The 27,185-nt window shown below is 39.0% G+C and overlaps 1 protein-coding gene across 3 annotated transcripts in view; it reads left to right on the forward strand.

Moving 5' to 3' along the window:
- Positions 1 to 759: 759 nt before the first annotated feature.
- The window catches only part of HGF (hepatocyte growth factor), a 58,826-nt gene continuing 32,400 nt past the window's right edge, over positions 760 to 27,185 (forward strand). For 2 of the 3 annotated variants that reach the window (XM_049814245.1, XM_049814247.1), the window contains exons 1-6: positions 760 to 1,033; positions 12,616 to 12,781; positions 17,542 to 17,654; positions 18,266 to 18,380; positions 23,175 to 23,317; positions 25,004 to 25,124. In XM_049814245.1, the coding sequence (XP_049670202.1) occupies positions 958 to 1,033; positions 12,616 to 12,781; positions 17,542 to 17,654; positions 18,266 to 18,380; positions 23,175 to 23,317; positions 25,004 to 25,124 (734 nt within the window). In that variant the 5' untranslated portion in view covers positions 760 to 957. The remainder of the gene's footprint in view (positions 1,034 to 12,615; positions 12,782 to 17,541; positions 17,655 to 18,265; positions 18,381 to 23,174; positions 23,318 to 25,003; positions 25,125 to 27,185) is intronic. The other variant, XM_049814246.1, reaches the window with a different exon arrangement.

Genomic DNA, 27,185 nt, shown 5'->3' on the forward strand with positions numbered 1-27,185 from the left:
TTTTTGAAGACTCGCATGTCATGAAGGCCGGTCTCTTGACTTTAAACAAAACCCAATGCCATCGCTTCCATGAGGTTAAAAGGAAGCGCAACGGAAGAGTTAAAACCACTTTGCCTGCGACAGAAGGAAGGTCGGGCCTCACTTTGGACTGAGGCTTCTCTCCACGGAGCAACGCCAGGCAGCTGATACTTGACCTTTAGATTCCCCAGAGTTGCCACAAATTTGGGGAAGTGGCATTGGTCAGATGGCCCAAGAGGGTGATGGAAAGGCCAGTCTGGAGGGCAGGGGCAGCCATGGGCAGGTGGGAGGAAAGGTGTTTTCCTCCTGGGAAGTTGGCCTCGCTTTGTCCCTGGCCACGGGGTGGGGGAGTCCTGCTGGAATGGCGCCGGATGAGGCTGCTGTCTGGGGATGGGGCCGAGGGGCAGGTGGAGAAGGGGGGAGGTTGTGAGGGGAAATGCCTGCAGGGAGGGAGAGGTTCGTTGGGGCTGCAGGTGTGAGGGCAGAGGGGGCGGTGGGGCCAGGAGGGGCTGGGGGGGGAGGCGGCTGCGGGGGGCTGCGCAGCAGCAGACACCAGCCCCGGGGCAAGAGCCCGGTCCGGCTGCTCCTCCTGAGCCCCGAAGGGATGGAGGGAGGGAGGGAGGGAGGGATGGGAGGGAGGGAGGGATAAGGCGGTGGGAGCCCTCTCCCTGGGCTGGCTGCGGGGCGGGAGGGGAGGCAGCTCCTGGGGAGGGGAGGAGGAGAGGAGGCAAAGAGGGGATGTTGTTAAACAGTTTCTTACCGTAAGAGGGAGTTGGGACCCAGATCTTTCCAGTTAATCACACAACAAACTTAGATCATCGCAATAAAAAGCAGCTCGGCTCACTCTGCCTCCTCGAGTGACCGGCCGCGCACGGGGTCCTTCCGAGGAGCCCGCTCCTCTTCTCCTCCCCGCCAGCCGCCGGGGGGGCCGCCGGCACCATGCGGGCCACCCAACTCCTGCCAGCCTTGCTGCTCCATCAGCTGCTGCTGCTTCCCATCACCAGCCCAGCGGCAGGTTAGTTCTTCTACCACTTCGCTAGTGACCCCCACCCCCCCACCCCCGCCCCGCCGCCCTCCACCTCACAGCCGCACCACCCCACCCCCACCCCGCCTCCCCTCACGCAGGGGAAGACCCCGCCACCTCCAGCGCCCGCCGGCTCCTACCTGCTCGGCGGGGCCGGCGCCTCGCCCCGCGGCCGGGCGGGGGCTGAGGTGAGCCGGTGCCCGCCCAGCGCCTGCCCGCGGCCGGGGAGGGCTGCGGAGCGGGTGCGGGTGCGGGTGCGGGTCGGGGCAAGGCGCGGTCCGCCCGCGGCAGGGGGACAGCGGCACGTTTTGGCGGTTGGCGGAGAGGTGGGCGCTTCCCGCCGCCTCCGCGGGTGAAGGGGGGGGGGGGGGGAACTCGGGGCTCGCCCGGGACGGGGGAGCTCCTGGGGAGACCGAGGGAGGGAGGGAGAAGGAACGATCGCTCGGCGCTGCCCGCGGGTCTTGCCGGCCCTCAGCAGGACGGGAACGCGTGTCCTTAATTTCCAAGCGGCGGCACGAACGTTCAGGAGCAGAAGTTGACGAGGGATACCCAAACGCAGGACAGTATGCTGCTGAAAGGGAATGTCCTTGCTGAAGTTCGGCAGCGTGAACATCCTATTTCCAGACTGAAATACTTGTCATTTCATTAGACGTTCCCGGTGAAATCCGGCAGGCGGGGGGGGGGGGGGGGGGGGGGGGGGAAGGAACAAACAATAAGTAATCAAGTGCTGGAAGCTCTTTAGCTGAATTTCTTTCCTGAAGTGTCCCCCTTGGACTGGATATCTGAAGAGCTAACTCTGTGTTTCTATTGGCCCTCTGGGGAGACGTTTAGGGAAAAAAAAAAAAAAAAAAAAAGTTTGCAAAGGTTTCTACAAACCTTTCCTTCCTTCCTTCCTTCCGGCAACATTGTTAGGGTCAGACCTTTGCACAGACAGAAACAAAAGACAGCCACAATTCGGAGAAAAGATCTGCCGGGAGCGGGCAGAGCGAGGGCAGGCACACGCAGCGTCTGGGTCCTGGGGCAAGGTCTGAGGGCAGCAGGCAACGTGTATGGCAAGTGATGTTGATGGTTTCCAAGACGTAACTACAGTTGCTAGTTAAAAAAAAAAAAAATGTTTTGAAATAGGATTTCAAAGTGGAATATTTTGTGATCTGAGTGGGCAAGTCAAAAAAAGACTGGCAGCATCGCATGCAGTAAAACCTGTCGTTTTCCCCCTACAGCAAGAATGTGCTTCTGTAGGATGCTGAACATCTCACCAGAGCTTCTGTGCTCAGTCTGCTCAATGATGATTTTGTTTTCATGGGCATTCTTAGCAGGTGACACAGAGACACAGACACTGTGCTGCTACACTTTCACTTTTCTGAACTACTTTTCCACGTACATTGCAAATTCCATTTTATGGGCACGTGAACTTTCTGAAAAGTGATGACTAGAGCCGGTTAGGAATTTTCTGAGGATTTTTTTTTTTTTTTTTTAACTCAGAAATGCTGACCCTTCAAAACTTTTCACAAAAATAATTCCTTTTAAACAGAAACTTACTTTGGTTGGTTCCGCCAAATCAAATGAATGATAAATTTGCAGCAGGACACATTCACAATAGCTTGTGGTACCTGCTGTTGAGAAACCCTCACCTATGACAGAAACTCATCAACTGATGGGCTAGTTTGAAAAAAAAGTGGAATAAATCCCCCCCACCCCCTTTAATCCATGGACCGAAGATACAGAAACTGGTCTATAGCCAAGTTCATAAGAAGCTAGGTCATGCCTACTCTCTTGATAGTCAGGGTGCTTTTCTTGAATGAGAGAAAGTCCTTGTTCTCCCTGACAGTAGGCTCTTAGCTCTGATCTGTAGTTTACTAAGCTCAGTGTATATTTAATCTATCTAATGTTCCAACAGGAGAGGTTGAAAGACAGCCTCAGTACCCAGTATCAGTAGGCTGACAGAGAGGGTTGAACCCTAACCAAGGGGCTCTCCAGTTTAGAAGTGGATGGTTCATCTTGATGCGGAGGAAAATTAGATTTCCAAAACTTCAGAATTTTTCACAGAGTAGAACTTGTTTTCTGGCCAACTTTCACAGTGACAGTTTCTTGGCAACCCTCCCTTTCCTAACTTTCTTCCCCCACCCGCCTTAATATTAATCAATCCTATTGTTTGCCTTATTGGCAAGAAAGATGACTCTTACCACACACTGCCATTGTGCTTACCTTGCTTTTTAAAAATATATGTTCTTCAACAAAATTGTCTGGATTTTTACAATGTAGGCAAGGGGAAGTTGTATGGTATCTTTGTACGGGATGTTGAATTCTTTTTATTAGGATGTTTTTAAGAAAGATTAATATTTGCCTACAAATTTGTTCTTTTTATATGTGAAAAACAAGCTAAGTGATGAAACTAGAATTTAAAAATAGGAAAAAAAAAGAAGTCTTTCGCTAATGCATGTCCATACTTTTTTTATTACTGTTCTGTCAAAGCTGATTTTAAATGTATCTAATGATGAGTGTTATTTCTTCTGTTAATGGATCTTGTAGGTTTGGAATCCCATGCCCTAAGTTCTGTTCGAAGACAATGTCCTGTGTTACCAGGGTTGCTGACTAATACATTTGGGTTATGTTAATGGGTAAAGAAAAAGGAGGGTGAAGAAAACACAGAGAAATTTTAATGTCAGCAAGCTGTCCACGCTATCGGTTTCTGAGTTTCTTTTTAATATATAAAAGATAAGACAGTGATTAGTGAAAGATAAATGTGCAAGTTTCCTATAGACTGCTTGCCTAGTCATTATCAATATCCTGTAATTCTCTGTCACTTGCACAAAGAAATTAATCTGTAGCTAATAGCTTTATCAGGGAGTTTTCTTCCTTGTTCAGATATTCTCATTATTCAGTATTCTTAGACAGTATCTCTTTAATAATGTTAATCTAGTGAAACTAAAAATTACTTTTTAATCAAAGTAAAAAGTAGATTGGTATATTGCAAAAGACTGAATGTTAAAGATATATTTAAATTAAGGATCTATTTTTCTGTGAAAAGACTGTCAGCCAAGTGTGTTTATTCAAATTTCTCAGCACTTTCTGTAGTCTGCATGATCTAAAGCAGTTGCTAATGAAGATGTGGGAGTTGCACTTAGTTCCTATAAATAACTATTGCTTACAAAAAAAAAAATAAATCCCATAGCCATAATCGATACATGAATGTTGTGTATTCCTGTGGTCTGCATAGCTAAGTATATTTAAAAAATTTAACGTGATTTATACTTCCCCATCCCAGCTGTAGATAATCATTATACTATATACTGTCAACAAAGCGAAATGATACTTTGCCAGTTGGAAGACTGTATTCCTTCTGTTTAATGGAATCCTTTTGGTGCTCAGTGCCAGGGGCTGCTTGTTTTGCTCTCACATGTAATACAGCACTTACCCTGCTTAACAGATTTTCTGTTTCTATTAATGCCATTTTCATAAGCAACATAGCAGGAGAATATCGAGTTGAAAGACACGAGATTAAAATGTTGCATAAAACTCTGGAATATTGTGCACTGAAGTCAAGGAAAGGAAAGCCTCTTATTGGAGGAGCTCATCTGTCATTATTGTAATACTTCAACTGAGGCCAGCGTTGGAAGGGAAATGTGCAGTCTCCCTCGGAGAGTGTAATATCTCCCCTTTGGATCTTTACGCTGAACATTAGTTTGCCACTTAAGCATTTCGAACTTTTCCAAGGAGATCTGAAAGCACGATTACTGGGCCTCTTGATGGGTAAAAGCTTGATGTGGAGAGGAGAGGGTTGCCCTGAACATTTTGCAATTACTTGTACTGGATGAGTATTGGAATTTCACGTTCTGCCCATCAGCATTGAAGTGGGGTTGAAGGGCAGAGGCTGGAAGGCAGCCTGGAGGTGAGAAAGTATTGATCATAGAGGTGAGAAAGGGTTGATCTCCACACTTGCTCGGGAAGCGTGAATTGTGGGAGAATTGGCATGATGTGAGCACCATTTGTACCTTGCGGTGGAGAAGTATGGCAACTACAAACAACTGGGAAGGGGTGAGGACATCCTCGCCGTTACCCCATCTTTTTTCTGTAGGTTTTTTTGGTAGTGCCCTTATTGAAGGGTAGAGCTGTTCCTGAACATGGTTAGTGCCTGCACGTAAAGCAGCGCTGTGGCGAAGCAGAGCTGGGAACATGCTCCAGATTAGTCAGATGTGTTAGCAAAATCTAGCTGCAGGAGTTTTCAATGGCTTGTGGGCCTCCACCCATGTGCTGTCTGATGAGCCCGGCCACGCCTGGCAGTCCTCGGTGCTGCTGGGCCAGCTGGGGACCGGCTGCCTCCGCTGTCTCCCCTCAGCTCCAGCTCTTCCTACAGCTCCCAGCCTTGGCCAGCAGCACTACTGTTGTGTAGACAACATGCAGCGAGGCTCTCATCACTCCTCACAAGGGCTGTTTCCCTGCCCTCAGCAGTCGGTCACTCTGTTTTCTTCTTCTTTTTTTTTTGCCCAAATCCCTGCCCTGCCTGCTCGTGCTTTTCTCTTCACCCCCCACTCCATGCCCGGACGTCCTCGGCGGTGGCTGAGACCCCGTCGCAAAAGGAGTGCACGACGTACTGGGTGCCTTGGAGGAGACGCCAAACACTTGTACAGATTGTGGAATGCAATGCAAAATGGCGGGGGTTTAATTCTTGTGCAAAATGCGTAAGAAGACAAATCTTACAAGGGAAAATCCTCTCAGTAATTTAGACAGAGGTTAGATACAGCAAGTCAGAGTACAAACTGCAGAACATTTGTTTCTGCCAATGGGTCCCAGCATCCTGCTGAGCAGATAACCTTTTCTTGGAAGAAAAAGAGCTGTCCTTTTCCATCTACCATCCAATTTTAGAATATACTATCAGTTGTTAGCATTATCTTTAGCTTCTTGAGCTTTCGTGCTGACTATAGGAGAGGCTTACAAAGGCAGGACTTGGCATAAACATGAAGTTGGGTCCCAAGTAACATGGCAATCTTTGCTAATAAGGGGTATGCGTGCATAGGGGGTGTGTGTGTGAGTGCCAATATGCAACGTAAAGCCAAAAAGAAATATCTTTTTGCATTTCCTGAATCTGCTCAACAACTAGAATGAAAGCCAATGTAAAAATAAGGAAAAAATTATCTCTATATTATATATCTATATTTAAAACTACTTTCCAAAAATTGTAGATTTTTTTCTATTATGGCTCTTTTGCCTAGAAAATCAATTTTAGAAATTAAAATAATCACATCGTCCTCCAGATACCTTTCTGAGAAATTGCTTAATTGTGACAAGGTAGAGATGCCTCCTTGGACAGCTGGTTTTATTTTGGTGACTTTCCATCCATACAGCTGACTGCAGTTTTTATGGGTATGGTTGGTAAACTTTCACGCCAATTTATTGTCTTACATAAATAACCACATTAAACTTAATCTGGCATCTAAGTCTATTCAATCTACAAAGTTCTTTTCTTGGGCACATTTCAGAATTGTTTCAGTTTCTCATTATGTTGGTCTTTCTTTCTTTCTTCCTTTCTTCCTTCCCTTTTTTTTTTTTTTTTTTTTTTCCAAATGAGAAGTCATTTGGAAAAGGTGTTCACTTTTTTGCATTCTAGCCAGGAATTTGGACATTTCTGATACTGAAACAGGCATAAGGAGAAGTCAAAGTAAATGAAAGTAAGTTAAAAGTGCTGAGTATTAATCCTTCTTATCAAAGTGACTCTGTTAGGACTTGCTTTAAGAGAGAAAATCGCCTTGAATGTTATTTGTTTAAAAAGTGCTTCCTAACTATTCTCATAGATAACAATACTTTGATGACCCTATTAATGATTTTACTATCAACATTCACCTTTAACATCTTTTCTTTTATTACTGTGACCATACTGTTAACTTAAGCATGTGGTGTCTGAAACCATTTAGTAACATCTACTTTCACCATCTGGTCAAGTTTTGTTTTGTTTTGTTTTTTCTTAATGAAGCCAGCATATTTATGCTGTCACACTGGGGCCTGCACCAATATGCAATTTACCCTTGATGTGTTAGATCCTTTAAAAAACATTGTCTTGGAAATAGTTTATTGAATTTATTTAAAAGTATCCCTTGAACCATGTTTTATAGACAAGTTAAACACCTCACTGCATTTACATACTGTTTTTCAACCCAAGTATGCTGAGAACTGTTGCTTTATTTCAAACCCTACTCATTGATTTTTTTTCTTACACAAGCTTTGCCAAATGCAATTTTATGCATATAATTAAACATACTTTATTTTTTATTTTCATATTAAATTGTCACTATTTATACTGAGATAAGCGTTCAGCTTTGATATCTCTTCTGAAAAGTGTTGTCTGACGCTGTGATAATCCATGGTTTTGCAGATTTTTGCTTTGTACATTTTATTGAGATCTAACATTTGCTTGTTTCTTTTTTTTCCCATTCAGATACATACTTATGAATACATTTACTTGGGTGTTACTATGCAATTTTTGTCAAGTATGGTGTTCCCTGATGAAATGTTTGAATGTTTATTGTGTTGAACTGTGCTTTGCTACATTTATTTCAGATGTGTTTAGGGTTGTTTTTCTTTTCTTTTCTTTTTTTTTTCTTGAAGGCCTTTCATATGATGGTAGATTTCTGATTCCCCCTGCCCCCCAGTTTTATATCACATGAAATTCAGCTTTCATATTTTATTTTTTTTCTAGTTCATTGAGGATATGTAGTTTACTTTGGCTTGCAGTGATGATTGTTTGGAAAATTAATAGCTAATCTCATTTTGACATTCTGACCTGGTTATCAATTATAACACAAATAATTCAATCTCTAATTAGTCCATCTGTTAACTGCTCAAGGTCAAGTGACTTCATTTCATTGCAAACATGATGCTAAAAATTAAACAGAGATCTAAAATGCCAATTGATACTAAAGAAAGGGACTACGTCTTCTATATTTCTGAAGTAATTGTGTCACTTTATATGATCATTTTTCTTCACTGGAATATATTTTGAATCTTCAGCTTCTCTGAGCTTCCTACACAATGTGTAGACAACTTCCCTCTTTTTCTCCCCAGTGTCATCTTATTTTCATTGCTCCATTTGGAAGGACTGCAGTTGATTCCTGCAGTTCTCTGACAACATCCTAAGCCTAAGGAATTTAGGTGTCTTAATTTTCTTGATTTTTTTTTCTGCCAAAGATTTAGTTTATCTCCGACATCTGACAAACATAATAAACAGCAGTGCTGTTATGTGACTGTCCACATTTTTTTTCAAAACTGAAAATTATAAAAGGACTTTTTTCCATCCATGGTATAAAGACCTGTATCCAACTTACTTACATCAGTAATTATGAGAATAGAAAAAAAAAAAAAAAATTTCATCACTTCACACAGGTGAAAGTTTAACACAACAAAGAAAATAACTAATTAGTAAAATGCTGATGTTCTGCAAGTGTAAACAAACAGAATAAGGAAATAAAACTCCATACCAAACCATCAAGATTTCATTAAGAATCTTGATTCAAACGTTAACCTTTAATTTAGATCTATTTATCTTCTCATTTGGAAAATTTGGTGTTAAGTTTTGATGTGGTTTTTTCTGTATAATAAAATGGGATGCAAAATTAGAAAGAAACAAAAGGAATGAGGCCTCTCACATTCTCACAAGACTTCACAATGTGTTTCTTTAAGAAAGCACTATTGCATAGACTAGAGTGAAACTTGGAAACCCTGGAAGCTAACATGTTGAATGCATCATAACTCCTGTTTAACAAAAGCTTTGTAGAGTCTATGACAAGTCCATAAAAAAGTAGAATTTTTTCCAGGGGAGACAGCCAGTATGCTCCAGTTGTACTCTGTGAGACTATAACTCAGAAGCCTAAATATACACCTACATTAGAAAAAGTTGGGCTGGCAGAGGAAAGAGAAAGGAATTACCAATGAGGTAGATAAAGTCAGATAAAAACTGTAAAATTTTGCAGTAGACAGTCCAAGTAGTGTTTTGATCTCATTATAATGGACAAAGGTGATCTTAAGGCCTGTTGACATCCTGTATGCTACTTTGATTACCACAACGATGGTATCATATTAGTTATATTAGCTTTTTACTACTAAACAGATAATGCAAAACCAAATCCTTTTTTTATGGTCAGACTAAGACCTGAGAGTCTGAAACTTGACTTGCTTAGGTATTTGAACTCTAAATGGCCTGAAATTAGATTTATATTGAATTTCTTGACTCTTATATAACTCAGTATCAGACCTATTGTTTTCTACAAGGTGTGAATTTTTAATTGAGATATAGAACATAATCAGGTAGTTTCAGTTCTTGTAGCTCCCAGGTAAATGTCTTTCACTGTGAGGATCCTTTTTTCTTCAGTAAATATTTAAAGCATTTTATGAAAACGGAAGAACTCCAGCAGGGAGACTGTAGAAATTCCAAATTTGACTTTGGAGTACTTGTCCAACGCTGGATCCTACTAGAGCGAATGTGGTAGTTCCCATCTCCTTGGGCACTGGCTGAGCTCTTCTTTTTTCTCTTCAGCCAGGGTTGCTATCATGTTAAGAAATAGAAAGAGGCACCACCCTCACCTTTTGGGGGAATTTTTTAAGTTGACTGAAGAAATATTTTCAGTTAGTGGTTGTTTCTGTTGAAGAAAATGTTGATTCATATTTAACTGGATTCTTCTGTGTTTGAATCAGCTGCTATTATTTTCAAATTTAAGTGGAATATCAGACTTCCTTAGTAATATGTTATTCAACTACAAGAAATATCAGAGGAAATGGCACACAAAATAACCAAAAGTCCTGATTAATCAAAGTTTAGGAAACTGAAATGAATGGCAATCGCTATCAGGAACATTAGTTATAGCATATTGCATGATAACCTTTGATGTAGAACATTTCTAGGGCACTATTTGATTTAAGATTTTAATAATATAAGCACCTAATTTGAAGTAAAAAGGCTCAAATATTTTTATTTATTTTGTTGTTAGATTTGTAAAAGTAATGCCTTGTGTTATTCTGATGGTTCTAAAAGTCATACCACAGATGCATTTGGCCCTTTGCCTTTTGGATTATAGGCAAGTTGTAGAATGTTGTTGTTTGAAAGCTAAAGTAAATCAGGCTGTTATGAATTGCTAAATGCAGGATCAAACCCATAATCCTCTTTGGACAACTGCTAGGAAAAGAAGAAAAAAAAAAAAAAGCACAACTGTGAACCATGTTTTTCAGCCAGAACAGAATTTCTTGACTTTTTAAATCATATTCTTGCATGCTAGCTGGTGAGTTTAAGAAGCTGTTATCATTGGGAATTAAGGTAATGACACTTATCAGTAGATGGGAAATGTTAGCATCAGGCACTGAAAGAAAATACTTTGATATTTCTGTACAGATTCTTACCTCCATTTGACATAAAACTCTTGGCTAAGAGAACATAAAACTAACAAGTATGTCTTGTAAGATAATAGATTGAGAAATTTACCACAAAAGCTTTATAGAAGACTTGTTTTTCTGTGGTTGTCTTAAAGAGCAGATACAATCCTTTTTGCAGCACTTTGGCTCTGTCACAGGTACAGCAAAAAATAAAGCAGTTTCAGTGTAGACACAATGGTTTCCAGTAAAAGGGTGCTGATACTTAAAGCAAGAGTATCCTCACAGCATTTCCCTAAATATAATGATTCATTTTGGGTACATGTGCACTGCACAAATACAAGGCTAAAAATGCTTAAGTCACCTGATATGAGTCACTAACACAGCACCAAAACTATTAACATTTGATCTTTTCATTAAAAGCTTCTTCATATAATAATAATATGGATTTGGAGGTAAATAAATTCTTTTTTTCTGAAAACATTTGTACTTGGAATTAAAATTGTGAGCTATTAGGTGCAGAGGGATAGCATAGTTCACCTTCAGCAGTTCAAAAAGGAGAGTAGGATGGGGTGAAGATTATTTTCTGGGTACGTTGCAGCAGAGATATTCTACTCCTTTGATTTTTTTTTTATTTTTTTTTTTTTTAAAGGCTGAAGCTTGATGAAATCTAATTTGAATGTCTTTGGTGTATTTTTAGGTGTCTTAGGGATAACTCACCATGGAGAGGTGTGATTTAGCTGAATCCACTGAAAATGTGAGCTCACTTAATGATCAGGATGAAAGTTCTGCAAAGGGAACACCCTTAAGCCCTCTTTGGCTTTACAACATGTGGAGTTGTCAGTAACTCCTTCAGAGCCTCAGCTGTTGCACTTTAGAGAATTATTCTGAGCTTCTGCACAGAGTGCACCCAGCAAAAGTTAACTGACCTAAGAGCACTCTGCACTTGCATGAGGAATTATCTATTCCGGATAACAGAGCACTAGGCTGAGGTTTCATGTATTTGAAAGACTCCAGCAAAATTTAATTAATTGATCCTGAGCATTCGTGTTCTATCATTGTTGCAGATTCTTTAAAGAAAAATTAAAGGACAGCTGTGAAAGATGGAAAGAAGTTATGAAAAATACTATTATCTACTTCAAAAATTAAGGAGGGATTCATTCACCTAACCTTACCTGGATTTGCCATCTAATCAAAAAAGATCTTCTGGGTTCACTGAGGGAAATAGGAGAAATAGATCCAAAGGACAATTTGTCCTCCCTGTGTTACTCATCTGTCAGAATAGGGAGAATCACTCTCCAGAGGTACTCATCTGCCCTCACTGACAATGGAGCAGCCTACATTGGCAGACTGGTTTCTATGGAAAAAAAATAAAAATATACATACATATTGGGAAAATTTGGGGGGGTGTCTTGCAAAAATCAAAGACTTTTCTCTTGCACTTCAGCCAAACATCTCTAGCCAATCTTTCCTGCTCAGTTTTATACTCTTTCCTCTGGGCCTTTCATCAGAGACATTTTTTTCAGAAATCTTTACAGCACTGCAGACTATTTCCATGCTATGGCATCATCTTCTTTTCTGTAGGCTAACAACTTCAATTCAGTTGCACCTAAACTGGGCACAACACTCACATTGAGTCTTCACTGGAGCAGAGGGAGGACAAATGATTATTGTGTGTCACTTCCAGGCACCATTTCCATTCACAATTTGTGATAAGAAGTTTGCTGGTTTAGGAACAATTTATCACATTCAGGTTGTGATTCTCTATAACATTTATATCCTTTTCCTTCTGATTATAACTACATTCTGTCTATCCAAAATAGACCTTTGTTCATCTTTTTTGCTTGAGGTTTTAATGAAAATATTTATAAAATCTCAGATTATTATTATCAGGCGTATTTGGGGGTTTCTGAAAAAAAATTACAAAGGGTGAAAAACTTCCCTCATCATTTTCTAGCATTATGCATGTCTTTATTTGAAATTAATTTGATTATAATTCCTACCTTTCCCTTTTTTAAGAATGGAGATTGCCATCTAAGATAATCAATTCTTCTCAAGTATCTGCTTGTACCGTGTTTTTGTGAATTTCTCTATGCTTTAGGTACCAATGTTCCTATAATTCCTGATAACTGTTATTCATATCTAATGCCATATTTAATCTCAGCACTCCTCTTTTTTTCTTTCTTTTTTTTTCCCTCTTTTTCTTCTTGCTTCTTTCTTAGAGGGTAAAGGAAAAAGGAGAAATCCTCTTCATGACTTCAAAAAAACAGGAGAATTGATGCTCATTAAAGTAAACAAAACACTGGAAGTAAAGACCAAGCTGTTAAATACCACTGAGCAATGTGCCAAAAGATGCAGCAGGAACAAAGGCCTTTCATTCACTTGCAAGTAAGTTATGTATCTCTATTATTTTTATAGTTTTCTTCCAAATGGAACCTATATAACGCCCTTTGGCCAAAGGTCTCTCTGTCATTTTTGTCAGTGGTACCTTTTACTGAGGACAACCTAAAGACTGTGCGTTTTGATTTCTATGATCTTGTTCTACCTGTCCAGACAGTGTCAGTCTTTTCTGAAGTTTTATCTGAGTTGTTCTGTCTTCTTAGCTTGTCTAATCTGTAACCTTTTTCATAACATAGCTGAAAAAATGTACTCATGTTAAGTTGTGGATGACTTGTGCTGCACTGTAGTGTTTGGTGAACATTTCTGAGATTTTTATGTCTCTTATAAAATGGTTATTGTCACACATCACAGCTGCAGTATTTCAGCACCACTTCAGACCATATTCTGTCTTCATACTTTGCACATTACTCCTGCTGAAATCAATGGGAACGTCACACATGGAGCACAGATACATGCACTGCTGAAGTTCACTGGCAAGTACTACGAATCTGATACAATGGAATCAAACCTTCTGGGCTGCACAATCATTACAAGTATATGATAACTATTGTTCAGCATCTGCTGTCTCTTAGAAACACATCATGCAGCTGATTGCTTGTCTGCCTTGTACAGATTCTCTACTATTTTTTGGAACAAATCACTGTTATTTTTCCCATGTATTGGACTTAAATTATCCCCCTGGCCTCTCTTAGTCTAGACCATTAGCAATAAATGAAAGGACATGAATGCAGGAGAATCCTGGAGAGAATGGATGAATTCTGTACTGGTGAGTACTGGGCTAAATATGAGCCTGATCTTGAAACATAAAAAAGTTTTGACAATTGCTACAAATGGAAGCTAGACCAAATGTGATAACAAAAACTCTTCCTTGGCAGAAAAGGTCCTTGACTGTAATTTAATCCTTCTTTAAGTGTTTAATTCCAGTGTTGCAAGATCTATTTTGTATTGTTTTGTACTTTGACTATTTATATATGTAAACAATGAGCAGAGTTTCCTTATTTCTGTTAGAAAATATTTTCCAGGCACTAATATTTTTCACATGGTACAAGCCACTCCTTTTCCTATTGGCAGAGCTTCCACTGATGTCATTGCCAAGTGGATCAGGTTGTGTTCAATACAGCAAGAGATCCTTGAGTTCTGATGGTCAGCAGCAAGGAGTATTACAAAATTAGGTTTCACAGTATAAAGACTTTCTGAATGATGCCAAGCAAACAACAATTCTGTATTCCAATATCTGCTTAGGAAAGTTGTCTCAAGCTAGATGTAGCTGCTCTGGACAGTATGTTTTGCATTCTGAAAATAAAAAGTAAGTTAATATATTTGTTGATTCTATTTTACATGAACAATAATCTAGAAACTCTCTGAATTTTTAAAACTTTCTCATTTGTGAAGAATTTTTTTTCTATTGAGATGCTGTCTGATGGATTCATTAAGGGACAAATTCTCCCTGCTGTAATCGGTTAATAAAGCAACACAGAGGTGCCATCAGGGACTTTGAGAACACAGCTTGGAAGAGTCCTATTCACAGATAGCAGAAATGCAATCAGTCATGTAGTTATTTTGCACTGAAGATGAAAAAGAATTACAAATCTGACTATTCAAGCTCTGAATTTCCAGTTTCCACGACACATTCTTAGCAAGGAAGGCTAGCAGCAAAGGGGTAAGTGATTAGGTCCTGCCTGTGCTACCACTATGCAGCAGAAAAGAGGGATTTTTCTGTATCTGGGAACATTCTTGTGGTTTCCCATTTTGCCCCAGATGAGTCCTGTTGTAGTGTACATAGTTATTTGATGCTACTGTAAACACATATTTTACATGTGTTCCCTTTTAAAGGAACCAGTGATTACTAATGTTTCCCTTTTATTCCTAGGATCCCCAGTCTTTAACTTCATACCAGCATATGGTTACTACAAGGTGAAATTTGTTGCCAACTTAAATTAAAACCAATTAGTTTACTGGTTGCTGTGGGAACCTTCTGAAACAAGAAGAGAAGTAACACAAAATGGCATTTTAAATACTTGAAATACAAGACTTGGATTTTCCTTTGTTTATTGATGTTTTCTTGGCTTGATTCTGATACTTCATACCCGCGCAGTAGTTCTCCATCACTTGGGTCACAGCACTGATGTTTTATTTTCTGAATGCAAACTTAATTTGTTTAAGCATAAAGATTGAATAAAATAGAAATACTTTGTAACATAATTGTGACAACATCACTGGGAGCCGCAACACCTGGGTCTGCGCCCTGTGAGGTACACAAGCAGGAACAGGGTTGGGTTTCTTTTCTGCCAGAAAGTGGCAATGTAGCAGATCCCAGGCGCTACAGACTTATAAAGGATCAGCCACTTGTTGTTTTCTGGGGGAAAAAAGAAATATTAAGACAACTTTTTATTTATAAGTTTCTGTATCATTTGCAAGTAAATTTTGAGTGTGATATTTGGTAATCATTAATCCTTGCTGGTTTTAACTCTGACACCTTTTTGTTGGAGCTAATGTATGTCACTTCTCAGGATGGATGTTTCCTCTTTTCCCTTGCTATCATGCTTGCACAGATCTTGACCATTTCCACTGGAGTTACAAGATCCTTATCTAGACTTATTTCTTCTTCATAACACTATTCCTAAAATCACCTCTCAAAGTACCCCTTAGATTCAATTACTTACCTTGTCTTTTTGACTTCATAACTCTCTGTGCATCTTCTTCTGCCTTCCCTATCAGTTTTATTAACCTGCTGCTAAGCTGTTCTTATTCCTTTGTTTTACCACCATTTGCAGTCCATTACTCCCACTGTTTTCCTTCAGTCATCCTTGCAGCTTTTCCCACTACATTTCTTAATATAGATAATATAGTTACTATTTTAATGGCTATACAGATGACTTTTGCAGGCATGTCACTTCCTTACGTACAAAGCTGTGCCTGTCTCATCCTTTGTTATCTGCTTAATTTCTGGAGTATCTTTGTATTTACATGGAAACGGATTCCAGTACAGACCACAGGATTTCAGTATCTGATCAGAAAATCTAGTGACTACCTCAGTACAAATAGCAACAACAAAAATTGTTGTGATCAGCAGTATCAGTAGAAGAAAGTCCAAAAATTTGCTTAAATATGTTGACTTTGGAAATGTAAAAACCCTCCAGATTTGGGTCCAAGAAAAGATTGTTAGAAACTTTCATGTGCAGAAGTGGCTGAAGCCAAACTGGAAAGAAACCAAAAGGCAACTGGAAGGCAAAAACTGAAAGAAATGTTTGTAAACAGTGCATTCTGCATTCCCACTTTAGGAGGGAGGAGGGGAAAGGAGAATGTAATTGGAAAGGCAGGAAAGGTCAAGGATATTTTTGTGAAGATGGAGTTAGAGGCACTTGGATACACTCATATTTGAGAACCAGCCAGGAGAGAACAGAAGGCTGAACAAGGGCAGAAGGATGAAGGTTAGCAGGTTGGAAACATTTGGAGTCAACAGAGTAGAGAGAGCAGTTGGATGAAAAATCTGTTTGGTGATGGAAACGATAATGAAGAGGATGTTTGAAAGAGAGAAGAGTGGGGAGGTTGGATAGGATCTTGTAATATTTTTAACTGAAGCCAGCGAGATCTCACACAGAAAGACTTGTATGGTGAATTAAATGAAGATGAAAAAGCTTTGAGTTGAGGGGTGCAGTGCTCAGGAATATGGCACAGCCAAAGTATGGATGAAGTGTAGGAAATCTGTGTGTGCTTTGGATATTATCAAGTAGTGTTAAAATGCCTTCTCAGGTCAGAATTAAATATCTCAGAAGGTTTGGGATGACTGACTGAAATGTAGACTTTGTGGTGGGCTAGAGACAATAGTATCATGTCAGTGATTTGTTATTTGGTTCTAATGAGAAATTAAGGGAAAAAAGAATTTTCAGCAGGTTTTTTCTGTTGTCTTTCTTTTTTTCTCTCTCTTCCCCCCCACCCCCCATTGGAATAATTGTTCCCCCCACCCAGGCAGTCAACTGTGTTTTTAAAATTCTTTGAAATATTTTACCTATGCTTAAGGAATTTCCTTTCAAAATTAAGTTAGGAGAAAAAGACTTGCACGTTTCATTTAAAATATTAAAAGAAAGCATTTTCACTCTTCTGATTTCTGTTTGCCTTTCTTGCCCCCCCTCAAATCCACTCAATTCAGCACACATTGTAGTCTATCCTTGAAAACAATTAAAAATAAGAGAAAAAAAAAGAAAACAAAAGCAAAGCAAGGACAAGCTGTAGGTACACTATCACAGTTTAGATTATTCATAAAAACAAAAATAATCTTGTTTATAAACAGCTATGTTGTTCTAGGCAAGAGACTACTTGTGCTTGAATTTTCCTCAAGCTGTCAGTGTGAGATACTTAACTATTTCAAAGGCATGTTGTAAGCACAGCAAAGAAGATGTTTTAGAGTCCTCTTTTTTTTTTTTCCCCAGAAAGCAGCACAACTGGGTACATAAATGTTGTCTCAGTCACATTTATCTTACTTCTAAAATAAAGATCTTCAATGACAAGGGAACTCTTAGATTAGTGTGAACAATCAAGCTGGTATTTAATGTAATGGCCACATCAATTTAATTTCTTTGTTTCTTTGTTCTTGTCAGCACAGTTGTGGGTTTAAATAGTAATTTTGACCGTTTCTCTGACTTTCCCAGTAAAAATAAATCTGATGTCATTGCATGCTCCTTGGCAGGCCATGTGTCATTATTATAAACCACATAGAGATTGTTTTCTCATCCAGATTTTCTTTGCAGGGCCTTTGCTTACGACAGAGTTACAAAACGGTGCCATTGGTTATCCTTCAACAGCTTGACAAATGGTGTGAGAAAGAAGCAAGACCATGCGTTTGATCTGTATGAAAAGAAGGGTAACTGATTTATTTACTGATTTTGTTTTTCCAGCTATGGAGGGGGAAAAAAAGCTGAGGTCAGTCAGTGACTTCTTGGCTGTAGGAGCATCCTGGGCATGGGATGGTTTTATGCATTCTGAAAGCTTCATCCTAAAGTTTTATTTACAAATATCCTGGGTTTGCTGTCATGCAAGTTCATCTACATACTTGCTTTTGCTCAGTTTTTCAACATACATATTTGCTTACCATCACATGTACTAGTCTGAGTTGCTACTTCAGTTTTCTACTAAAAAGCTCAGTTGTATGAGTTACTGTTATTGACTTAATATTGATTTTATTTACCTCACTAATGAGTGGGGGACTTGAGTCCTCAGACATGGACTTTTGATCAAACAAACACTTTGGAAACATTTTCAGGAGCTTTCATTGGGAAGTCAGTGACCGATATTTTGAAAAAAAAAAAAAAAAAAAAGAGACAAGAATATATGTGGACAATGAAATAGTATTTTGAATAATTAAGTATTTAAAGCCTATCAAAATTACATTATTTTTAAGTGAAAAATGATGATGAGCTCAAATTTTAAATGCATTAACCAAATCTCTAATTTTCACCTCTTTTCTTTCAATAGACTATGTCAGGAATTGTATCATTGGAAAAGGAGCAGACTACAAAGGAACAATATCTATTACCAAAAGTGGTATCCAGTGTCAAGCCTGGAATTCAATGATCCCCCATGAGCACAGGTAAGAGTTCAGGAGCAGAGACAATGGGAATAGTGCCCAGACAGCTTCCATAAAGCATGGTTTGACTTATTAGCAGACAAAGAATTTATGAGAAAACTGACCTTAGACAACAAAATCTCTTAGGTGTATTCTTGCCTTCCCCCAAAAGGCGCTGTTCTCCAGATCCCAGAAACCCCTTACCTTCTCAGGCTTTCTCCAAAGAGGTCTCTCCTAATGCCAGCCTGTGTGTCTGGATCCCTTCCTTTCCTGTTTCAGTTTTTGTAGCTGTTTATATCCTTTTGATCTCTTAGCTACTGGCAGAAACAAAACATCTGCATAACTTCAGCCTGGGGTCTGGAAGTTTATCACTGTTTTCCAATTGACTCCCAGGAAATGGGTAATTCTAAAAAATAGATTATTAGGAAGCAAGGGATATTAGAGGTATTAGCCCACCTATTTGATCAGTAAATAATTATTGTTACTGTAGTTTGCATAGTTACTATTAATTCTCTATTTTTTTTGTAGAATATGTTAAACTCTATAAAGCACTTAGACCAGGCAACAAATACATGAAAAGGACTGAACAGATTATTGACATCCTTTCTTTCAGATCATACAAGCAATAACTAAAGACTGATGCAGCACATATGGGACTTAACTTTTGAGTTTAAGACCTGATATAGTGAGGAACAGAGGCCATATCTACACCTTGAGAGTAGACTTAGTTCAACTATTTTGGCTAGAGAAAAAGAGGAGGAAACCAAAAACTGGTGCCAGTAAGAGTAATGGTAAAACGAGATTCAACCACAACAAATGTTGCTGGAAACTAGCAAAAAGACTATGAAGTACTGGTCTACTATTTGACCAATTCTCTTTGAACCTTTTTGTACTGGCTTTAGCCAGTTAGATAATAAACCCTTAAGAGCCCAAACCAAAATTGTCCTCTCACCCATAAGCTTCCTATCTCCATTTCTGCCTTTTGCTGTGGACTCCCAGCATCAGCACTTTGTTTAGGAGGAGCCAAGCTGGAGATTGCTAGTGAGGAACTGGGCTGTGCACTGCTCAGTCCTGTCCTGACCAAATCTATCCAGCGTGCAAGAGGATATCTTGGAACAACATTAAAAGGCAAAGGATACTTGGGTTCTTTCCTCTTATGATGTGTTACAAAGCTGAGCCTCAGGCTTGGACTCGGCTGCTTATAATATAGATGGTAGTGTGTCTGATTTTCAGTGTGAGACCAAAGCCGTTCTTAATTGTGAACATATGAAGAAAACCATCAGCTCCCACAGCAATGACCTCTTGAGACTCAACACCTTGAAGTATACAGTCTTCATCTTTTAGAAGTGAAAGTTTTCTCAATAATTACAGCCTAAGCAAGAACAAGCATTATTCTGTATAATATTCATATGACTTTATATAATTAAAGAAAGAAAAGTGTCTGGATAGTATATATTATCACTAAATTGCATTTTAATATACAGCATACACAGTTTTATCTACTACATTTAGACAGCCACTCTTCTATGATGAATTTTATGAGAATGACTTTTCTCCTGCCTTGTGCAATAAGTTTAATTTTTAAAAGGTCACTGGATAAATGAGGTGGCTGCATGCTAATTTTGTTTTTCAACATCAGAAAATATGATTTCATCATCAGAGACATGAGGGAGATGGGAAGAAGCAGACAGTAGTGGTGTGTTTGGAACTTATTAGTATGAAAGGCTTAGATTTTTAGGTCAGTTTTTCTCAACATCTGATTATCACAAAGTGCCACTGGAAAATAAATGCCTTTTTTTCATATTCAAGGGAGAAATGTACTTTACAGATTTTTCATTATCTTTCTAGAAAGAATTGAAATAACTTCAGACTTTAAACTTGTGCTTGGATTTAACAAACTATATTTTTATTTATTTGTATTCCAGTAGAACGTGGAGACTCCCAGCTGAAATCAGAGTTCCATTATTTTCATCTCCATCCTAGCACAGACTACAAGAGGTTTTTTAAATTTTTTTCTCTTAAGAGCTTTTTATCTAAATGGATAAAGCCAATGCAAAAAGGGTTCAAAGAGAAATGGTCAAAGAGCAGACCAGTACTTCACAGGTTTTTTGCTAGTTTCCATGACTTGCTGTGGTTGGATATGTTTTTATCATTACTTCTACTGGCTTTAGTTTTTGGCTTTTTTCTTTTTTTTCCTTACCTAATATAGTTGAACTAAATCGGCACACAGTTTTAGGAGTGGCTCTATCTTCCATTTCTGGGTGGGTCTTTACTGCATCTCATCTTTTCCTCCCTCAAGAATGTTGCTTCCGTACCCGTTGAAGCCATTTGTATTTCTGTCCCATCTTGAGTTTCTAATGCTATACTTTTAGACTCTTTTTTTTAATGTTCTGATAGCATACCTGATGTAATTTGAAATGCCTTTTCCCTATGTTTTCTAATGTCCATAATCTCTGAGCAGAAATATTTTCCAGCAGGAAAATTAAATAAAATATTATAATATGCACTAACATACTACATTAACACATACACAGGTAGCAACGTCCCATCAGAAAAGTTTGTCTCGGGCTAACTTTAACTAAAAAAAATTCAGAGATTTATATTTCAAAACTACAGAGGAGAAACAGAAGGAACAATTTTATAGGCAGCAGTAATAACATAAAAAAATATTCTTTTCAAGCACCAAAAATAAGAAAAGTGCTTTTAAGTAATGCTTCCACATTGCATTGACTAGAACCACAATGCTATTAACAGAGGTATTTTCCACTTCAGTTAGTTCAAAGATTTCATTAACGGGAATAAAGCATGATTTAAATGTCACGTCAGAATTTTCTTTTTGTTCTTCTTCTTTCCCTCTCTCTCTCTTTTTTCTAATTTTTAATTTATTCATTTGTAACTTAGAATTTGCCAAAGACGGCAGGAACCATACATATTTTTTTCTGCTTTTGTATATAAATTAAATCAATTCATGTGTATAAATACTGTCCCAACTGCTTAGTTTAGTTTCCTAAGCTGCAAGTGTCTACAGTCTTCTAAAAGAAGTTAGATGAAATTTTATTCCTTTTTTTTTTTTCCCCTCTAGAATATAGACATGTTTGAATTCCCTTGGTGATTAAAAAAGCCCACACCAAAACAACAACACAAAAACCAGAAAAAAACAACCAACCACCCAACCAGTCAAAATAAAGTGTTAGGCATTTTCAGAATAAAAGGTGCACTTTACTTGTGATATTTCCACCAGAATTCAAATTTAATGACACCCCCCCCCCCCCCCCCCAAACCTGGATCAAGTCTTAGAAAGTGCAAAAATTAAAAAATTTATTAAGTTGAATTACGAGTTTTGTGTGATCCCCTATGTATTTTGCCCAACCTTTCAATTAACAACAACAACAAAAAGTATCTTCATGGAATTGAGCATAACTTTGAATTTCATGTGTCTTTTAACCACAGAGATTTAGGTGCTGTTTAAGCATCACTGCAATGAAACTGGCAGTGAAGTGCCACAGGGTTTGTGTGCAATGTGCAGCCTGAGTGTGGGCATGAGCTCTTGCAGTGGCATTGAACAGAACCGGCTCTAGGGTGGGCTCCTTACTGTGGGGTTAGCTATGCCCTATCTGTGGGGAAAAATAACTAGTATTACCTTTATGTATAAATATATATACACATATATATATATATATATATGTGCCTACATATATATATATATGTCAGTGTGTAAACGGGGGTTTCTCTAGAGGTAAGCACATAATTTTACAGACAGCTAAGAACACAAAACCTTGACCCTGGAGAGTTTATATCTGATGGACTGAGCATAAGCAGCATTTTCATACTAAAAATGTGTGCTAGGCAAAAAATATAGTATTAGCTCACATTTCTACAAAATCACTGAAGAAAAACAAAGTGCTTAGCATTGGCCTGAGAACCCCTAATCTAAGAGAAAGATCTTACGGGGCATTGTTATTTAATAGCCCCTTACAGCAAAAGCAGAAAATATAATGAAAGAGAGCACAGTTTAAGTCAGCTAGGTTGCTGTTAAATGACCTAATTTGTATGATGGCAACGATGAGTCGGTCTATAAGCAGCAGACCCTAAGGTGACAACAGTGGGGCTTGGGCAGAACATGAAGCAAGATAGCCAAAGCAGGATCTGGGGAAATTTCTGATGCTGAAATGCAAAGCAGCCCGTGGTTTCAGGCAGTGAAAGCCTCTCAGCGCGGTGTGTCACACTGTTCGGCCACGCTCACACGCTCCTGATGCTCAGTTCTAGCTGCTGCCTGACCAGGGATGGGAAGAGGTTTCTCTGCTTGTGGGCTTTATGTCGTGGGTGCACGCTACGCCCAGCTGGGCCTGCTCTATGTGCACAACGCGCAAGGGAAAGGCGGGTCTGACATGGCTATGGACCCAATGAATTTTTCCCCTATGCATCCAATATATTTTTCCCCCTGGTCCAAGGACCTTCCACCGTTGTGTGAGCAGTGAGGAGCTCCTGAAGGAGAGCGCAGTGAGGGCTGGCAGGGAGTCTGCTGCTGCCTCTGGCTCTGCGGCAGATAGTTGGCTCCGGACGCCCGAGGGGTGGGAGTAAAACTCGCTAGAGCAAGCTACGCGCTAGACAAATTGTCCCAGATTTAGGCCATTGATTGAGTAATCCTTACTGAAGATGTGTATTTGTGTATGGACAGATATTTGGGTGTGTGCACTTGTTTAAGCAGGGTGGAGGGAGAAGGAAGCAGAAATGTTTCTAAATGTCTGTAAAAAATAATATGATTAACACCAAAGTTTGCATGCTCTTATACTGTAATGATTGTCATTTTAAAACTAGCTTTTTGCCTTCGAGCTATCGGGGTAAAGACCTGCGGGAAAACTACTGCCGAAACCCCCGAGGGGAAGAGGGAGGGCCGTGGTGTTTCACCACCAGCCCAGAGACGCGCCACGAAGTCTGCAACATCCCCCTTTGCTCACAAGGTAAGCCAGCACGGCTCACGGGGAAAGTTGCCTTTTCTCTGCTGACAGAGAGAACAGCTTCGCTTCCAATAGTTTCAGTGACTCTTGGTCATGGACTTTGGAGAAAGACTAGGTGATTTCTCAGCAACAATAACTCACGTAGCGAGAAAAGCAGTTATTACAGAAAGAGATCTTGTTATGTTCCTGTGCTCTGGAAGACTTGAACAAGCTTTCAGGCTCAGCAGCTTCTTTTCAGGTCACGGAGGAGATGGAACAATGAAGCTTTGCTGATTGCGCAGATGTGACCCTTTATTCACTTGTCTGGTCCATAAAGAATCCATTAACAATTTCAGTGTTACTATGTGATAAAATCAACTAGTGCCATTCCATGGTAAAATCAAATTTTCTTCTTCTTTTTGATGAAAATATAGATACTGAATTACAGGATGAAAGCTCAATCTAAACATGCATTTTGTTTTTCAAATGAATACTATAAATAAGTAAAACTTTTTATAAATCCAATCCCATTCAACTTTCAAGTCATAGAATTTGAAAGACGCTTCATGTGCACCATTTCATTTGTTGACTTTTAAGTTCTGTTAACTTCCAAACTAAGCTCTTATATCTCGCTAATCAGCCAATTCGGTTCCAGTCAATCAACCTATTTAAATTCTCAAGATTGGATGCCTTTAATTTTCCTGCTAATGTGTCATGTGCAATAGCTATGCAGTGGTGGGGGAAGAAAAGGGAGAGGGAGGAAGGGAGGAAGAGGGTGATTTACAAGGAGCTTGAAAATCTATTAAAAGCTAACATTTAAAGATCAAGTTAAGCGAGCTTCTAATGGGATGAGACCTGGAGCTCACTGCAGGATAAAGACTTCGGTAGCGGATGTTTTAACTGAAGAGTGAGATCTGTAATTGCATAAATTAATATTTACTAAGTGATCCTTCGTTACAATTACTCTAATTAGGGGGCACTTGAGAAATGTGTGTATAGTTAATTATGGTGAATTTATTTTTATATTTTAAGTCTTCTCATGCTAAATTATTAAGCATATTTTGTTCAACAGTGATTTCAAATCCCTTTGGTAGCTTTTGTCCACCCTCCATCCACCCCCCCACTTTCCCAAACCAGAGCTGAAAATGTATCATAGTTTAAGCTGCCAAAAAGAATTAGTATCGAAAAGAAACAGTATCATATGTAGCTGAAAGTGCTGGGAATTTAAAGAGACAGACTGTACTGCATGAAATTGCGATTCAGCCATTATTCTGGACTTAACCTTGGGCTGTTATTATACTATGACTTAGAGTGATTTAGAATTATGAATGTTACTTAATTAGAAAATATCACCTCTGAAAAATACTCCTTCATTAGATGTGCGTCTCTCTCTGTTACTAACCGTAAGTAAGGTTAAAAATCTGCCAGGGACATGAATGCCTCTAGCAGCTCACACCTACCTGCCTCGAAACCATAAGTGTCCTATAAAGTGATACCAAATTTAAGCATCTGGATTAGATTCAAGAAAGAGATGCAGTTCTATTCCAGAGGATATTTCCCATACCAACCTAACTAAAAGATACCACTTTTTTATACCTCTCTAGGTTGGTTTCAATTTATAACAGCAGGGATATGATTTAATTTAATTTTTTGTGTGTGTGCTATAAGACATCAACATAATAAATGACCAGTACATATTTTTTTTCCTAGTTGAATGCATGACCTGCAATGGAGAGAGTTACAGAGGGCCAATGGATCACACCGAGTCGGGCAAGGAGTGTCAGCGTTGGGATCTTCAGAGACCACACAAGCACAAATTTCGTCCAGAGAGGTAACCTCTCCTCCCCGCAAGCAAATCCATGTGGTTATAATCTGAAAACTACACACGTTCTGGAACCAGTTGGGCAAAATCAACATTAGCTGAACTGAAATTTATGGAGTTCACCAGTTTTAGTTGCTTGGGCTTCTGGCCCATTGTGTGTGCAGGCTGGCTCCTGTCACGATGGAGATGCAGGATGGGGACTAGAGGCCAGTTTGTGCAGTTGTGGCTACATCCCATGGCTGTGAAGTGCAGTGATGTACATGCACTGCATTAATGGCTCAAAATTTCCTCCCTAGCTTCATTGACAGTAAAAAATTAACCTCTGAATATTTCTGTATACGTTGTGATGCAGTTTCAGTCAGCTTAAAATACCTTAATCACAAAGTAAATAATGATTAAAAGTCATAAATTTTTGTTAGAGTTCTTAACACAATTAGTGAATACAAGCTTGCAACATTGTCAAGTCAGAGTAGGCTCCTTTTTTTAAATATTGACCAGCTTTAAAGTTGTAGATGGTCTTCTGTTGTAATCAGGTTTAAGCATCCAATTTGTTTGATAAAAATATTTGCCCTCTACAAGTTTTTTTTCAGTCTGGTAAAGGGGTTCATCGTTCTGTTTAGCATTTTATGCACATGGATTTATATTTTAGACTTTTCTCTTTTTTTTAATTTAGGCATAGACACATAATGCCAAAAGATGAGTCAGAAATAACAAGATGAAGTGCATCCCCTTTAGGGTTTGTCCTAGAGGGTAAAATTCACCCGACCACAAAGGGTCACCTATAATACACACTTTTGGAAGGGTTTTGTGTGGGGGTTTAGGCCACACAGGAGGGCCTTTGTGTTTCTCTTAAACTTGACTAAAGTTTCAATTTAGTTTTACTCTGGATTTTGGATTAACTCCATTTATAAAGTGGATTGAATAAACTTAAACTGCCAGAGGAAGACTGCAATAATCAACAAACTCAGAATGATTGAGACCCTCCACTGAAAACATCTTTATATATGTTGAAGTGTTGAACTAAATAAAGCATCATTTTTATATTCAGAAATATGGGTACTGGTAGTAGATTTTAGAAAGCCTGATTATTTATCAAAACATTAAGGATCTGCAGTTTTTGAGTTTATGTGATATAACCTCTTTTTCCTCTTGGCTCAGATGATCTACTTCATGAATAATAGCAGGCTATCCCAAAGTCCTGCTACAATAAATATTTTGTATTAGCAGACTGGGACTGAAGATAATCTGTTTCTGAGTTTTGCCATACACTTGCTGTGCATACTAAAATAAGTCACAGAAAGAGTTTTGTTCCTTGGAAGTGAAACATTTATGGAACTTCTGGGTACAAACAATAATACTTTTACTGTCAGGAGGAAATTTCTTTTTTCCGTTAATTTTGGATTGTTTGCAAAATGACTTTTCAGACTAACTGCAATCTCTTGAATGATCGCCTTCCTCCTTGTAAGATTTCCTTCAGAAAATGTCTTGAGAGTTTTCAGACTGTAATAAAAATGCTTTTTTTATCAAAAAGCAACCCATCCGGGTTGAACTCATCTGTATGGGCTTTCAGAAGAGTAACTGGGGTCTAGTACATTTCTAATACACTAATGTTAATTAACATCATGGAATGGTCAGTAAAGGTAGTGACAATTATACTTTGATTATACTAGCTTTTAAAAATGTTGTGGGCTTTGGTTTGTTTGGTGTTTTTTTTAATAGTCATCTAAGTTAAAAATAAAAGCGGAGGTCTGGAACAAATGATCCATTAAAATACAGCAATCTCTGGAGAGGCTTATAGTATATCATCTAGGGGTAATGTGAATAACCTGGAAACCAGGAAGGACTAGCTGGACAGATTTAAACTTATTTTCATTTATGGATCCATCAGTTGCAATGATGAAGAAAGAGAAGTAAAACTAGTAATCTTTTCAAATGCTCCTGTCTACCTGCTATTGACAATGCTTTCAGTTCAGGGTGAGTACATCTCACTTTTCCTTTTTTGTGACCTCAGTGAATTGTTCCATGCTTATTCCCTTCAGAGGTCAGTTACTGAAGAGAATTGATAATACC

Source organism: Accipiter gentilis, chromosome 11 (genome assembly GCF_929443795.1).
Source record: "Accipiter gentilis chromosome 11, bAccGen1.1, whole genome shotgun sequence".
NCBI lineage: Eukaryota > Metazoa > Chordata > Aves > Accipitriformes > Accipitridae > Astur > Astur gentilis.